Source organism: Gavialis gangeticus, unplaced genomic scaffold (genome assembly GCF_001723915.1).
Source record: "Gavialis gangeticus isolate Ggan-Ray unplaced genomic scaffold, GavGan_comp1, whole genome shotgun sequence".
In the NCBI taxonomy this organism is placed as follows: domain Eukaryota; kingdom Metazoa; phylum Chordata; order Crocodylia; family Gavialidae; genus Gavialis; species Gavialis gangeticus.
The window spans coordinates 194,149,529-194,163,675 of record NW_017729032.1 but is presented as its reverse complement, the minus strand read 5'-3'; the positions used below and the strand labels follow the sequence as shown (position 1 = coordinate 194,163,675).

Below are 14,147 nucleotides of genomic sequence, written 5' to 3'. Positions count from 1 at the left end.
GTTGTAGTGTCTAACAGGGCTCCCAGCTGCAGGGGAGACCCTGCTACACATGAAAATTAAAACTTAATAGCAGCCAGCTATAAAGTTAGTACACATTTTTGAGGTCTAACTTGATAGCTGGTTGGAGCTTTTTATGATGGGATAGCTACTTTCATAGTTGGTATGGTCAGAAGGGACCTAAGCAGATCATCTAGTCTGACCCTCTGCCATGGGCAAGAAAGGATGCTGGGGTCAAATGACCCCAGCTAGGTGGCTGTTTAGCCTCCTTTTGAAGACCCCCAGGGTAGGAGCAAGCACCACATTTCTTGGAACAGTAACAGTTTTGATGGAAAGATTTCTGAAGCCTAAAAATAATTTTTGATATAGCCAAAATCAGTTTGAATTGTTGTTATTCCCCACAATTATACTATAAGTAAAGAAACAGCAACAGGTTTTTTTTTTCTGAAATTGATTTGTACTTGTTATCAGCATCTCAAGCACATCCATTAGACTTTAAATGTGTTCACCTTTGAACACTTCAGTTCCTCACTTGTGCAGGTGTACCTTGGAATCCCAACCTGAATGTGGTGTATAAAAAGATTATTTGTGAAGTAACCTATCAGGAGTCAGGAAAACAGGCCAGTTAATTAGCTCTCAGCTGGCCCTGGTTCCCCAAGTGGGCTTGGCTGCCAGCAACCTATCTATTCCTAGCTAGCCCCAGTTGCTTGTATGGGCATAGCTACCACCTTATAAACATCAGTTCTTTGAGTGCCCAGGAGACTACTCAGATGTGACATGGGCAGCTGGGTCTTGCCTCTAGGGCTAAGGACAGACATTACACATAAACCAGTTTAAGTGATCAGAAACTGGTTTAAACCTGTAACAGAACAGATGTTCAGTGCATATAAACCAGTTTGAAAATGGCTGAAACCAGTTTGAGATAAACCTGGTTGCTTGTAATATCAGACTTAACTGATTTGGCTTACATGGGTTTATGCAACATCTCTCCCAGACCCCTTGCTGGTTTAAAATAAACCAGATACCCCCAGCATCCTGGCATGCTCTCTGGTCTGGGCAGGGCTCTCAGCTCCACAGCAGGGCTAGCCCTTCCCCTCTGCTTCCTAGCCAGAGATCTGGCAAGACTGTGGGCTTCTCTCCTCCCTCCCCATCACCACTAACTACTAAGCAGGAATTCTCCTTTCCCCTCTAGCTTGCTGAGGAGGTGTCTGTGTATTAGCTAGCAGACCACATGCTGGCTACGGTCAGTGCTGAATCAACAGGCAGAATCAACAGGTAGCTGGTAATGTCCCTCTGTTGTTTTCTTAATTGGATGATAAACATTACCTGCTACACTAGTCGCGGTGCCCTGCGGCGGCCTGGCAACACCCCCTGCCTCAGTTCAGCTCTGTGGAAGGAAGGGAGGGCTGCTGTAGCATCACCCCAGCTTCTAGTCTGAGCCACTGCAGGCATGTGCTTGTATTTCTGGGATGTCTGTTTGGTTACAAACCGGTTTAGCCTATTTCGGTTAGACTAACCTGCAAAGATTGAATCAGTTCAGGCTCAGGCTTTTTGAATGTCTGTCCCTTCCCTAGAGGGTCATAATGCAGCCAATCAGAAACAGACATGGTTGGAAGCAAAGGTCAGAGTAGAATTGTGAGTCAGTGGATCATTAAGTAGCATGTGGGTCAGGAGGCCAAAGTATGTACAGCAGTCACCCTGGTTACAGGGATCTGGAGCAGGAAGCAGGGATCTAGGTCAGTATCACTAGCCAAGGCATTCAGAGCAGACAGCTGTAGCTGGAGGGGACTAGCACATAGGTAATTACCAAACTAAAGCCAGGAGCAGGCTTTCAAAGACAGGAGTCTGAACAGGGGTCAGGAACAAAAGGATTCAGGATTAGCAAATCAAGAGCAAAAGGGTAAGCAGGCTGAAACTAAGAACAAAGGATGAAACGAGGTAACCAACAAGCAATGATGCAGAGGAGAGGAAAGTAGGAACCAACAAGCTGGACTCAGGAAACTAGAAATAAAGAGTACTGGGTATTGAAAGGCTGCTGCTTATAGGCAGGCAACCAAGTCCATATAAGCAGCATGCCAACTGGAAGTAATTAGGCCACTAGCAGCCTGGTACACTCAGGTAACTAGGGCCAGTTGGGGGCTAGCTAGCTTGCTTTCTTGCTTGCCCTTATTCCTGACAACCTTTATTCTTTAAAATAAGAGTGCTTAATGTTCTTTTAAAATAATTGTTATTCTTTTGTTCTAGGTCTTGGCCATCTTGTTTTATTGTGTTCATACTTTTTCACTAATTTTGTTTCTCCATTTTCTTCCATTTTCTCTCACTCATTCACTCCCCCACCTCCATTTATTTTCTGTCTTCTATTCCAGGCAAAAGCAAGGGATACTGGAAGTATTGGATTTTTTTTTCCCTTTTCAAACACTGGGGAGTAGATCCAAAAGAGGCTCTTTTGCCCCTCCTCTAGGAGGTTGAAGTTGAGGCAGTAATGGGAGGACTTTTCCCTCCATGTTTGTAATGGGCCAGGATTCTCCCTCAATCCTGAGAGACAGCCCATTGTAGAATCCACCCTGCAAGGGGTGCAGTAGTGTCTGGTAATTCCTCCCAGTGAAAAATGTTTTTGCCTGTAGAGCATTCAAGGCATTCTTAGCTCTCAATGCCAAAACAAGGTGGCCACTGGCTTTAAAATAATGTGGGGCAGCTTCTGGGTGAACTATACAGAGGCTAAGTCTGCTAGGTTTGGAAAAAATACATATTTCTTATTAATGAAGCACAGAACAATTTTTTCCCCACAGCTTTGTCTGGCTGAAGAAGAATTATTCTGTATTATTCCATATTATTTGGGGAGATGCCTTTGCCTCAGATGGGCTTACAGTCTTCATTTGTACAATCCATTCATTTGCACAAGTTCATTAGGCTTCCCAAAGCTACGTTTCCCTCAAATAATGAAATCTATTCCTTCCTCTATAACTGATATGAAAAAGTTAGCAGGGATACTTGTAGATAGACTTTAGATTCCACTAATATTTGTCTTAACTGGTCAAGGAAAGAATAACCATTGGTTGCATCTAATAATAAATCTTAAGATGAAGGCTACAGAAGTCGTCAAAGGATGCATTAATCAAAAACAGTAACTTCAACTTGATTTTGTATAAGCAAAATGTGTAAACTTTTGCAATATGATTTTGTTTTATGACTGTTACTGTCATTATTGAAATGTGAACCTAACATTTCTGTCTACATATGCATCAGGGTGTCCATACTATCATGCTGACACCCTCCTACAGTTATCTCTTCTCCTTTATTAATTTATATTATAGTTACAGTTCAAAAGTATCTTAAGAGCTTTCTAAGACGGATTGCAACATTAATATTCCTAACTATTGCATTAAAAAAATAAAAATAATTATGTGAGTGATTCACTTTACACTTTGCCTTTGTGTTTCATCAGTTGAAAAGATACAGAGCCAGTGGGACGAAGTTCAGGGACGCCTTCAAAACCGAAGACAGCAATTACATGAAATGTTAAAGGATTCAACGCAGTGGCTGGAAGCGAAACAGGAAGCTGAGCAGGTTCTAGAACAAGCCAAAGCCAAGCTTGAGTCGTGGAAGGAGATTTCATACACTGTGGATGCTCTGAAAAAACAGAATGCCGAACTTAAGGTTATTATTGAAAAAGGAAGATTTGTGTTACAGAAAGATAATCAAAATATTGAAAATGTTTCTACTTCACCTGAATAAGTTATTCTTATTAAAAACTTCTCAAAGGTTTGGGTAGTTCAGGCCATGAAAAGTAACCCAAAACCAGGTAGCGTCCCCCTCCAATCACCTTCGCCTCTCCTCTCAACCGTAAAAGTTCAGTTGGTCACTAAATCTGTACTTTACACCATACCAGTCTCCAAGTTCATTCTTACTATTGGCACTTTAGTTACTTCTTAGCAGTAAGGCTAAAAACTAGATGGCCCTGGAGACTAAACTGCCCTTTCACTTGATAGTTTATCACCTAAAGTACAGACAAAAGTGACAATTTTCGTCCCATCTGGCTAGAGAAAGCAGTTTATAGCTGTGACTAAACACAAGTGCACAGCTGCAAACATCTTCCAAAATGCCTGATCGGGTAAAAATCTCACCCCTCGTTGCATGAGGTATCAGATGAAGATGTTTCAAAATGTAGCGTTTTCTGTAACTTGCATCTGCGGGGCTCCCAGTCTGTTACTGTTTTCAGAATGGGAAGAGGAAAAGGAAGCCAAGGGAGTTTAATCTGGGTTTATTCAACCCTGCCCTGCTCTGGATGGTGGTGTGGGTGAATTAGAGCCTCTCTGCCACCCCAAGGCTTCAATTCACCCACCCTACCCTTCAGCACCAGCTGGAAAGCCCCAAGAACAAGCTCCCTCTGCTGCCTTCCCTCCTTCCATTCTGAAAACAATGAGCATTGGCAGAGAGCTGTGGCTGTTGCTAGGGGAAGCCAGCTGCATGCTCCCAGCTGGCAGCTAGATTCTGCTCCCCCTGGAACCAGCAGTTAACTTCTGTTTGGTCTGGGGTAACGTTGCAACTCAGAACACTTTGCAGAAGTTGTTTGGAGTTGCAACTGGGAGCTGCACTTCTGTCTGTACCTTTATTTGCCATATTTCAGCCAACACACTGGTACAGCAGAGTGGGAAATCTTGGGTCTCTATAGACGTGCTTGTTCATGTTCTAATTAGAATGCTCCAGTGTCACCTCATTGTCATGTGCATTAAGCCCCCGTGGATTTCAAAATGGTCATGGGGGCATTTTATCTATACTTTCTTGAATGAGCTTTAGATAAAGCATCCCAAGGCCATTTTGAAATATGCAGGGGCTTAAAACATATGATGATGAGCTCTTTTAATTAAAATGGCTGTCCAGGAACTTCCCTGATTAAAATGTGCCTTGCCCCACCTTTAGCATATGTATAGGCAATCCTTGTGCTACTCCTTAAGGATGTCTTAGCAGCTACTAACTGTGTGTTAGTTGCCCCAAAGTAATAAATGCATGTAAATTATTTAGCAAAAATCAGCTGCATTGGTTTTGCCATCAAATAAACTCAGGCCAACTCCTGGCAAGGATATGGGTTTCCATGAGAACAGCCTGAGCAGCAGTGGTAGGGCATGCTCCTGGGTAGAAAGCTACTCCGGGGCTGGTGCCAGGGCTGGGATCTTGCAGTGATGACAGTGTGGTCCGGAGCTGGGGCAGAGCCACGATCTCCTGCCTGCACACCCCTGCCTGCTGCTCCTAGAGTCTCCATGCAAACTGGCTGGAGCAATGCGGGCAGCAGCTGGGGAATGGAGTCCAGCTGCCAGCCAGACCTGCCATTTGTCCACCCCTGTTATAACACATGGTCTTCAACTCTGTTTTTGCCTCAGCATGTCCAGCACATATGAATTTACCCTGAGACAGGCAGGACACCTAGTTTGATTAGTGGTGAAACCAGACTGTGCCGTACTTGTTAGGATAAGAAGCAACATTTGTTTTGTTTTGTTTTTTTAATGCCATTTAGCTTTGAGCTGTAAGAGAGAGCCTTATTGGTTCTAGTGACATACCCTATAATTAAAAATAAGGAACATTGACTCAAACTGGTAATATCTAACTTTCTGGTAAGCAACACAGTCAACCAACCTTTTAATCCATGCCTTCAATGCACATAAATGCAAGACTACTTTCCAGAGCTGCTAGCTACCACCTTATCATCAGCACTAGCGTCTATCATTTTTAATGATTTTCCACCATCCTGTAAAGTATATACCAAAACTGCCCTCTAATTTGCCCAGTGCATGTATAAAAACAGTACAAATCCTTTGGTTTCTTTTTGTCTTAGAGCTAGAAACTGGAAAATTTTTCTCATTGGATTCTACCTGATGGGTCTGGAAAGGATGGATTATTGCAAATAAGGACAGTCACTCATTAATGTACTGGAAAGAGTTAGAGATTGGGTATCCCACTTCCATTCAGCAGATGAGACACATTTGTCATTGTCTCTGAGCTAGAATGCTGGCTTCTGCCTGCAGTGTTTGGTTTTATAAAATACCTCAACAACATAAGCTTCTGTGCAAAGGTTCAAGTTCTTTAAAACAGGTAATTCATGAATCAAGTAGGAACAGATTCTCAAATCAATTCTTCTTAAAAATATTTTGCTTTTCAAATGCAAGGTACATTAGCAACTAAGACTGGTGCTGAAACAGATGTTGCATAAATGAATGTGCCAGATTTTTATTTCTTATGAGGATGCAAAATTATATTCTGGGCCTCAAAAACTGGCCCAGTAAAAGCTGAGTAAAAAACTACATATTTTCATGAAAAAATGTTTGATTAAATGAAGTTTGTTAAAAAAAAGGGGGAAAAATGATTGAAAAAATGTAAATGAGGAGACTGTATGGGTTAATACACAGACAGATAAAAAAAAAAAAACAACTTTGTACCTCGAGCCCAAAAGGTACTGACATAGTGACATATTATAATTTTTTATGGAAAACAGTCATATTATCAAACACAGCCAGACTCTTACTTTGTTTGGTCCACGTGGTGATAGATTGTCTATTGTCCTACAGCTCCAGGGACCCAATCACTGTAAGTTACTTTCATTTGTTTAGTTTTGATAGCCCTTCCTCTTTGTACAAGCCAAATAGAATTCACCTCTGGCTGAAAGAGAGTCTCTTTTTAATATTTTTTTCCCCAGGCTTCTGATGAGAAATCTCTTTGTCTGCCTTGTGATTCCTATTGTGTCAAATCCTGCATAAAAGCTCCTCAGATGTGACTGCATTAGCTGTTTTGTGCTTGGCTGAGATAAACGTACATGAATTCAAAAGAAAACTGAAATCTTGTTTGAGCTTAGTTGATTTAGGTTTCTTTTATACAATAGTTTCTGAACTGAAAGATCTAGAAATAAATTGGCCCTACAAAATGCATGAAGTTATCCGTGCCCTGGCATACATGGGTGTTTTAATGTCCTGTCCCTAAATATTATGAATATGTATGGTTCTTCTTTTGTGTTTTAAGTTTTAGTTGGTTTGATATTACTTGTGTTGAGCAAAATTCAAACAGCCTCTTCTGTTCATTTATACATGAGGAAAGATACAGCCAAACTTGGGACACAGCCAAAACCCTGCAGACATACATACTGCACGCATCCACTCTGTTCTATGAAGAGATGTAGTGTTAAGGAATACAGGCATTTAGGCAGCAAGAATTCATTAACCTAGTTGTCCTGTGTTTTATGCATGATCCAAAGCATGCTGAAGTCAGCTGAGATTGCCTGTAATGCCAGTAGGTTGGCACAAATTATTCTTGTGAAGGCCAAAAATAATCAGCAAGTCCTTAGTAACACCATCACCTTTGCCAAGCCAATGTAAAACAAAAATCTGTGACTGGTCCCAATGATTTTGATGACTTAAGGCTTTCTGATTTCATTTACTTAAGAGTTAAATTTAGTCCAGGACGCATTTACTTAAAATTAATGTAATTTTAATTTAAAATCTCTGCAAAAAATATCTTGGGAGCCAAGTAAAAGCATGGAGGGGCCAGAAATGCCATAATGTCACCGAGAGTGTGCTTTTCCACTGGAATTTACAGTAATAATCCTGTTCTTACTTATTTTTTTTTCTGTGATGAATACTAACTATTAGTGTAGCAGACTAAGTTAAGAAATTACTTATAAAGGACAAAAAATGTCTGAAAGAATGACCATAGATTCAGTTCAGTGGCAAAGATTCAGTCAAATTTATCATCTACAAGCACAGCCCTAACACAATTTGACCTAATAAGCACATCAGACCATGCTAAGGCATTTGAACCTGTGACAAGACAGTCAGCACAACATTACACAGGCTCCCCAAGGCTGCTACAAAGTTTCTTTGCTTTCCAATTCTCCTTGTATACAATGATCCAAACAAGTTATATATTGTATTTCATCTATATATTGAACATTAAAAACCAGCCTGCTCTGTGGGCTTGTTGTATGCTGTGACCTGGGTGTTCCTGTTCCAGCCTTATCATCCTGGTACTGGATTTATCCTACCTTGTACCATCATCCTCTCCCTCCCATTTCTTGGCATGTAAGCCAGGTTCTGTTTATGTGAGGACTTTGTGTATCAGTCAGGTTTGCTGGTGAGGCCTACTCTGGCCAATGTTTTAGCAAAGCCTTTGCCTTTGTGTGAGCAGCATATATTGATCAGTGCTGCAGCGGGGCGTACCCAGTTCACAGCAAACATGAATAAATTGGAGACATTCCTGAAAGGGGCCATGAGAATCATTAAAGAACTGGAAAACATGGGGGTCACGGAAGACTCCAGGTATTCAACCTGATGAGCTTGAGCAGGTTACGGTATAACTTGATTATAGGTCCTTAGAGAATAAATTAATAATAGCAGACAAGGTGTTACAAATTCCAGTGACCACAGAAGCTAGACAGATTCAGATTAGAAATCAGTCATAAATTGTTAACAACATATATAATTAGCTTTCCAAGAGTTCTGGTGGATTCTCCACTAGAGGAAATTATTTAATGAAATTTGGACGTTTAATAAAGACATTGTCCAGTTCAGGCAACAATTAGTGCAGAGAAGTCGTATGATCTGTGTTAAGAGGAGGTCAGTCTAGAGTGCTCTAGGTGATTAGTGGTCCCTTCAGGCAGGCCCTATAATCTATTAATCTATTATTTTGGTAAGAATGATATCTGTCACTACATTCTGTGCTATATTTTAAAATTAATAATGAAAAAGAACCAATAGCCCCATTTACTTTCTTCTTCTTTTTTATAAAAACAGGGCATATACAGTGCCATATAGATAAACCACAACTGTTACTCTGTTTCTGAGATTTTTTTAAAGTTAAAGAAAGAAACATATCTGAGCTACAGCTTTCTCTCTGGATCCCTGTTTGGTTCAGTAGAACATAATCTTCTACTGTCCTGGATCAGTTGGGCTAAGTACAAAGAGTCAAAAAGCCCCAGGCTGAATCCATTCAAACTTTGCATTCTGTGCAGTCTATTAATCCATTCTATACTGTTCTAAACTGCACAGATTAAGCCAATAAGCATGTGAACTAATGTCCATTTTTTAAACCAGCAAGACAGCCAGACCCCTACCATGGCCCATACCAGGACATGGGGGGCAATAGAGCACACCTCCCAGCCTGCTGGCCATTGCCAAAGATACCCAAATGCAGTTCCCACCCCTTCCTCAGCCAGATAGCTGAGGAAGGGGTGGGACTGGGGCGATCTTAGTCCAGCTGTGGTGGGGTGAGAAGCCCCTGCCCCTCATGCACACCAGGCAGACCCCAGCTGGGGGTCTGGTGCTGAGCCAGGGGTGCTTCCCTGCCACTGCAAATACCATATGTATACCAGTGTACATACAGTGAACTACATTAGGACTATGTGCACAATGCTCCATGCTAATTCTGGTAGGACAATGGAATATTTTTAAAAAGGTATCTACAGCAGTATATAAAGTGGAAAAAATACCATATGAGGAAAAGTTAAACCTCTTTAAGAACCAAATATATGATGAAAGTAGTCCAAAGAAAGGATAAGAAGATGGTAATTTATGGAGACTTAGATTATATAAACATTTGCTATAGGAATTTGCATGGCCCAAATTGAATGGTGCTGTATGTATGTATTGCTATAGCTGAGTTGCTATGTATAGTAATCTTATTCCTCTGGGTGATGCATGGATAGAATGAAAACTCATCTCATTTCCTTTCTTATTTTTAATTAAGGATCCTTAATTACCCAGACTTTCCAACTAATAACACAGCAACTAGTATCTTCTAATTAAAAAAAATTTAAAATATACATAAGCAGCATGATGAATGCACATCTCTAATTCTTTAAGCCTTTTAATAAAGTCAGCAAATTCCAGAGATGATACAGATAGAACAAAGAGAACTCCTTATAAAATATCATAATGAAATTTAAGGTAATGGAGGTACTTTGAGTCCCTTTTCTAACATATTCCAAAGTGGCTGAATGAAAAAGGGGACATGGAAGAAGTTAAGAAAGAAAGTGTATGCCATTATTTTAATTATTAAAAAAATACTACACCAAGCCAGTTAGGATAAAAAATAAGGGTATTCTAATAGGCTTGGATGATAAAACCTTCAACACAACACTTTACACTATGTGAAAAGGACTGAGCAGAAGGAGTGAGATAACCTGCATGCTTCAGAGTTGCTGGAAAGAGTAAATGACCATTTCCAGGACACTGAAATATGCAAATAATTTCCTCAGATAGGGCTCCCTACATTTTTCACTTTTTTCTGAATGGTATTGTTGCTTAGTAATGTCAGGGATTTCATAGATTAGTCTCAAAGTTAATGGTGAAAGTCAGCACTTGGGGTAATGGGTCTGTCAGTATTTTCATTATTAAACCGACTTACGAGGTGTTTATTGGTTAATATAAATTCACATGGGACTGGAAAAAAGGTACAGATTTACAGGCCACTAGTCTACAGTGTGGACAGAGCTTTTTTATTACTTTTGCATCTTTAAATCACTGTAAATTATTCACCTACAATACTTTTGTGGTTGAAATATTACAACTATGTACATAACATTAAAAAATAATTCCGACAGAACAGAGTATGACAATGGGAGAGAGGAAGAAAGAGAGAATAAGGACATTATGCAATATATAGACAGGGAAGAGCTAAAGTATGGCCAGGCCACACTTTATATGGGGAGTTGTTGCAAATAGTATTAATTAGCCTGAACTTGAGCTCATAAAATAAAGGCTCCAAAATAGTAATGATAATAATCAATCCTTCACATACCAGCCACAACAGTTTGTTTAGGGAATGTAGTCAGGTTGCTACCTTTCTGAGCTTTAAAGATGCATCTCTAGTAGGGTGCAATAAGAGCCAAACTGGTTTCTCAACTGCTCAATACTCTGAAATTCAGGGCTCCTACAAATGGAAAAAAGAATATGCATCTCTTATTTCCATGGATTTTAAAATCCTATAGTACCTTCTGAACCTTAAATTTTAGAAGATTCTCAGGAAGTCCCACCTTGCAATTCCTTCTTTCCAATCAGAGGGACCGTGCTCTAGCAGTATTAAAGCAGGCAGATGAATCTAGAGCTCTTTATGGAGGTGAAAGAAACCAGCTTCACGAGTTTAATATGTGAAAGGTCACCTTAATAGCAGCTCAGTGGGCTGGCCTTGTTAAGGCACACCAGTTTCCATAGCAAGCAGCAAGGCATGATGTGGCTCGTGTCTGGCTACCTTTGACTTCTGCAGCCTGATTGATTAGGTACTCATTTACCACTGGACCAACTAGTGGCAGCGTTCAGCATAAATCCAGAATAAGGTTAAAGCTCATCTGGCTGGATCTGTATCAAAACAATTTTACTACATTCTACATACTCCTTAGCCCAAATCTTTTGAAGGTTGATGAGAATTTCAAAACCATTATAACTTTATCCTTAATCTGCAAACTTTATGAGGTGAGCATGTTATTGCACTCAATGCTTAAGTTGTCTGTTGTACTTGACATTCAGTCTTTGCCATCAGGGATAAATCTTGACTTCATTTCTTACTTGTGATTAGTTTTATGTGAAGACTTCATTAGCTGAATCAAAACCAGCCTTCAGCATGAACACCACTTTGTGGGAAGGGGGAAAAGGAAAATTAATATTTATAGAGATTTTTTCCTATTAAAGCACAAAACTTTATGATAGAAAGTCATACCTCACTCTTTATTTTCTGAGGGGTGGGAACTTTCTAAATTATGTAGCCAGCCACTGTTTCTGGTAATCATTTCTCTGTGAATTTTTGTGGAAAATTGTAACAAGCCTTTTCACCTGCATTTTCACAACTTGTGGATCTGTCAAAAATTAAGAGCTGATCTCCTGGATAGTAACTGCTCTTTGATTTTCATTGTTTTATTTTTTTGTTTTACTTATTACACAAGATGGAGGCAGGGGTTTTCCCAGGAGTTTCCTTAGTTAGACAAACAGGGAAGATGTATAGAATTTGTTTAATCTTTGCAACAGATTCCCCCTTTTTAGGGGCTGGCAATGTTTTTGGACAGAGTGCCAAAAACACCCCCAAACTCTGCTTGTAAGATGTTGGCATGCCAGGGGCAGATGGCAGGGGAGCCACAAGGGGCCTGATCCTTGCTGTGGCAGTGCAGCCCCAGCCCCTTTCCTGCCGTCCGCACCAAGATGTGCATGGCAAGCAAAATGTCTTTACGTGCCACACTCTCTGACACATCCCTGGTCTAGATCTATATTAAAGGTTAAAAAACCATGGAGCAAATATTACATTTTTTATAATGCTTTTTATAATTATTTCCAGAAAAAGCAGGGAAAGGTAGTTGATCAACATTATAATAATGCACTGTTAAATTTACCCAGTACATTAGTTTGCTATATGCATGTTTAGTTCTGTTCCAGTAGATGGCACTAATTACATAAACAATTCACTAAGTTAATAAAATGGAGAAAAAAGTGAACAAATGTACTGTTTGTCCAAGCCTTGGTGTATGTCACATTGTAACAAATTAGACATGACAGTACATTATTTTACTATATTTTTCCCATTTCCCAGCATAATTCACCATCACAAAGACAAAAACAGTCAAAAGGCACAATAATGTATATACCTATTTAACTCTGAAAAAGAGAATGATCAAGATTCTGATCACTGGTTTAACAATTTCAGCTGCCACATTTTATCTGGAACTGAAGGTTTTGGTAGTTAGCTCCATCAGACACTTTTCAGTAGTTCTGCAGTCTTATATCCCGTAACTAAAAATACATTCTAACCCTAGCAGTCAGAAGATCTGAGGGGGAAAAAATGTTTCAGTTATTGCTAGGAGTCAGAAGATCCTCTTTTATCTGGAAGATTTTAAAGGTTTGAACTACTTTCCTGAAGTTTACTGTATATTCATTTTTAAAAGTAACCTGTGATTTATTTATTTGTTTTCTTTTTTTCCAGCAATTTTCTAAAGAGTTGCGACAGTGGCAAATAAATGTGGATGTAGCAAATGACATGGCACTTAAGTTGCTCCGTGATTATTCAACAGATGACACCAGAAAAGTGCAACTGGTAACAGATAACATTAATACCACTTGGGCTACCATTAATAAGAGGTATGATACCATTTCTAGTGCTATAACTGTTATTATTCTTTACTTAACTGTCTTGTTGGACTTGGCTCATATTTAATGTTAAAATATAGGTGGTGAAACTGAAGCATTGTGGGAGAGTTGGGGGATCTGCTCAACCCCAGTTATTTTCTATGTTTCTCTCTAGAATACTGCAATATGGGGAATCCCTATTTGAAATGAAGTGTTATCTCTTGCCAATTTCAACCTGCTATTACTCATTAACCACACTGCTAAACAATGTTAATTAATACCGGAGGTTTAATAATCAGATAGCAGAGGCAATGGCAGTGTTCAGGTTGGTGACAGTTGCTGTGTTGATAGAGATGGCATTGGTAGCAGCTGTTGTTTTTGTGCACTCCTATTCATGCTACTAATTTAACTTACTGTGTGTCCCAGAAACTTTGAGAGGTACTTAGGCAGTTTAGTTTCTAAGTATTATCTCTGTATCTTAATTTCCATACTATTGTCATCAGTGCCATAAATTGAACATGAAAATTACAGACTCATCCTACTGATATATTGTTCACAGTGGAAACATTATACTATATCTATGAGAAAAATCTACATAGCCAGGGACTTTTCAGATTAGATTCTTGATGAAAGCATTCTCGATTAAATTTTGTAGTTCAGTGCTTGGTTTAGATAGCAATTCATTACCAAAAGCTATTTTTTATAGTCTGTCAGCAAACTGTGAATCATCCCATGTAGAATCTGTACAGAAGAATTTGTAGAGTAAAAATGACTTTACTTAAAGCAATAAAATAGCTTTATATTGTTGTACATTAAATGAGATACATAAAAAATTAAGTTGAAGTTACTTTAATCTCTTTGGTAGCTTGAATTAAGTTTTATAGCTCCCAATCAAACCCAGAACTGAATGAGTTTTTTAAAATGTTTTTAATTAAAGTTTATGAACAAGGTCAGAAAAGGCAACTTAGTTAAATATGCAACAAACTCAGGAAATTTGTTTGCATAGTGAAAGTTACTTAAATCAGTAGTGACTGCTAAAGTTCATTTCCATTTTCTTTTTAC

General features: G+C 39.4%; 1 protein-coding gene across 6 annotated transcripts in view; it reads left to right on the top strand.

Annotated features, from left to right (window-relative positions):
• Positions 1-14,147, top strand: part of DMD (dystrophin) — a 2,221,918-nt gene that overhangs the window by 1,596,260 nt on the left and 611,511 nt on the right. For all 6 annotated transcript variants that reach the window (XM_019523954.1, XM_019523951.1, XM_019523950.1 and 3 more), the window contains 2 exons: positions 3,443-3,654; positions 12,943-13,097. In XM_019523954.1, coding sequence (XP_019379499.1) covers positions 3,443-3,654; positions 12,943-13,097 — 367 coding nt within the window. The remainder of the gene's footprint in view (positions 1-3,442; positions 3,655-12,942; positions 13,098-14,147) is intronic.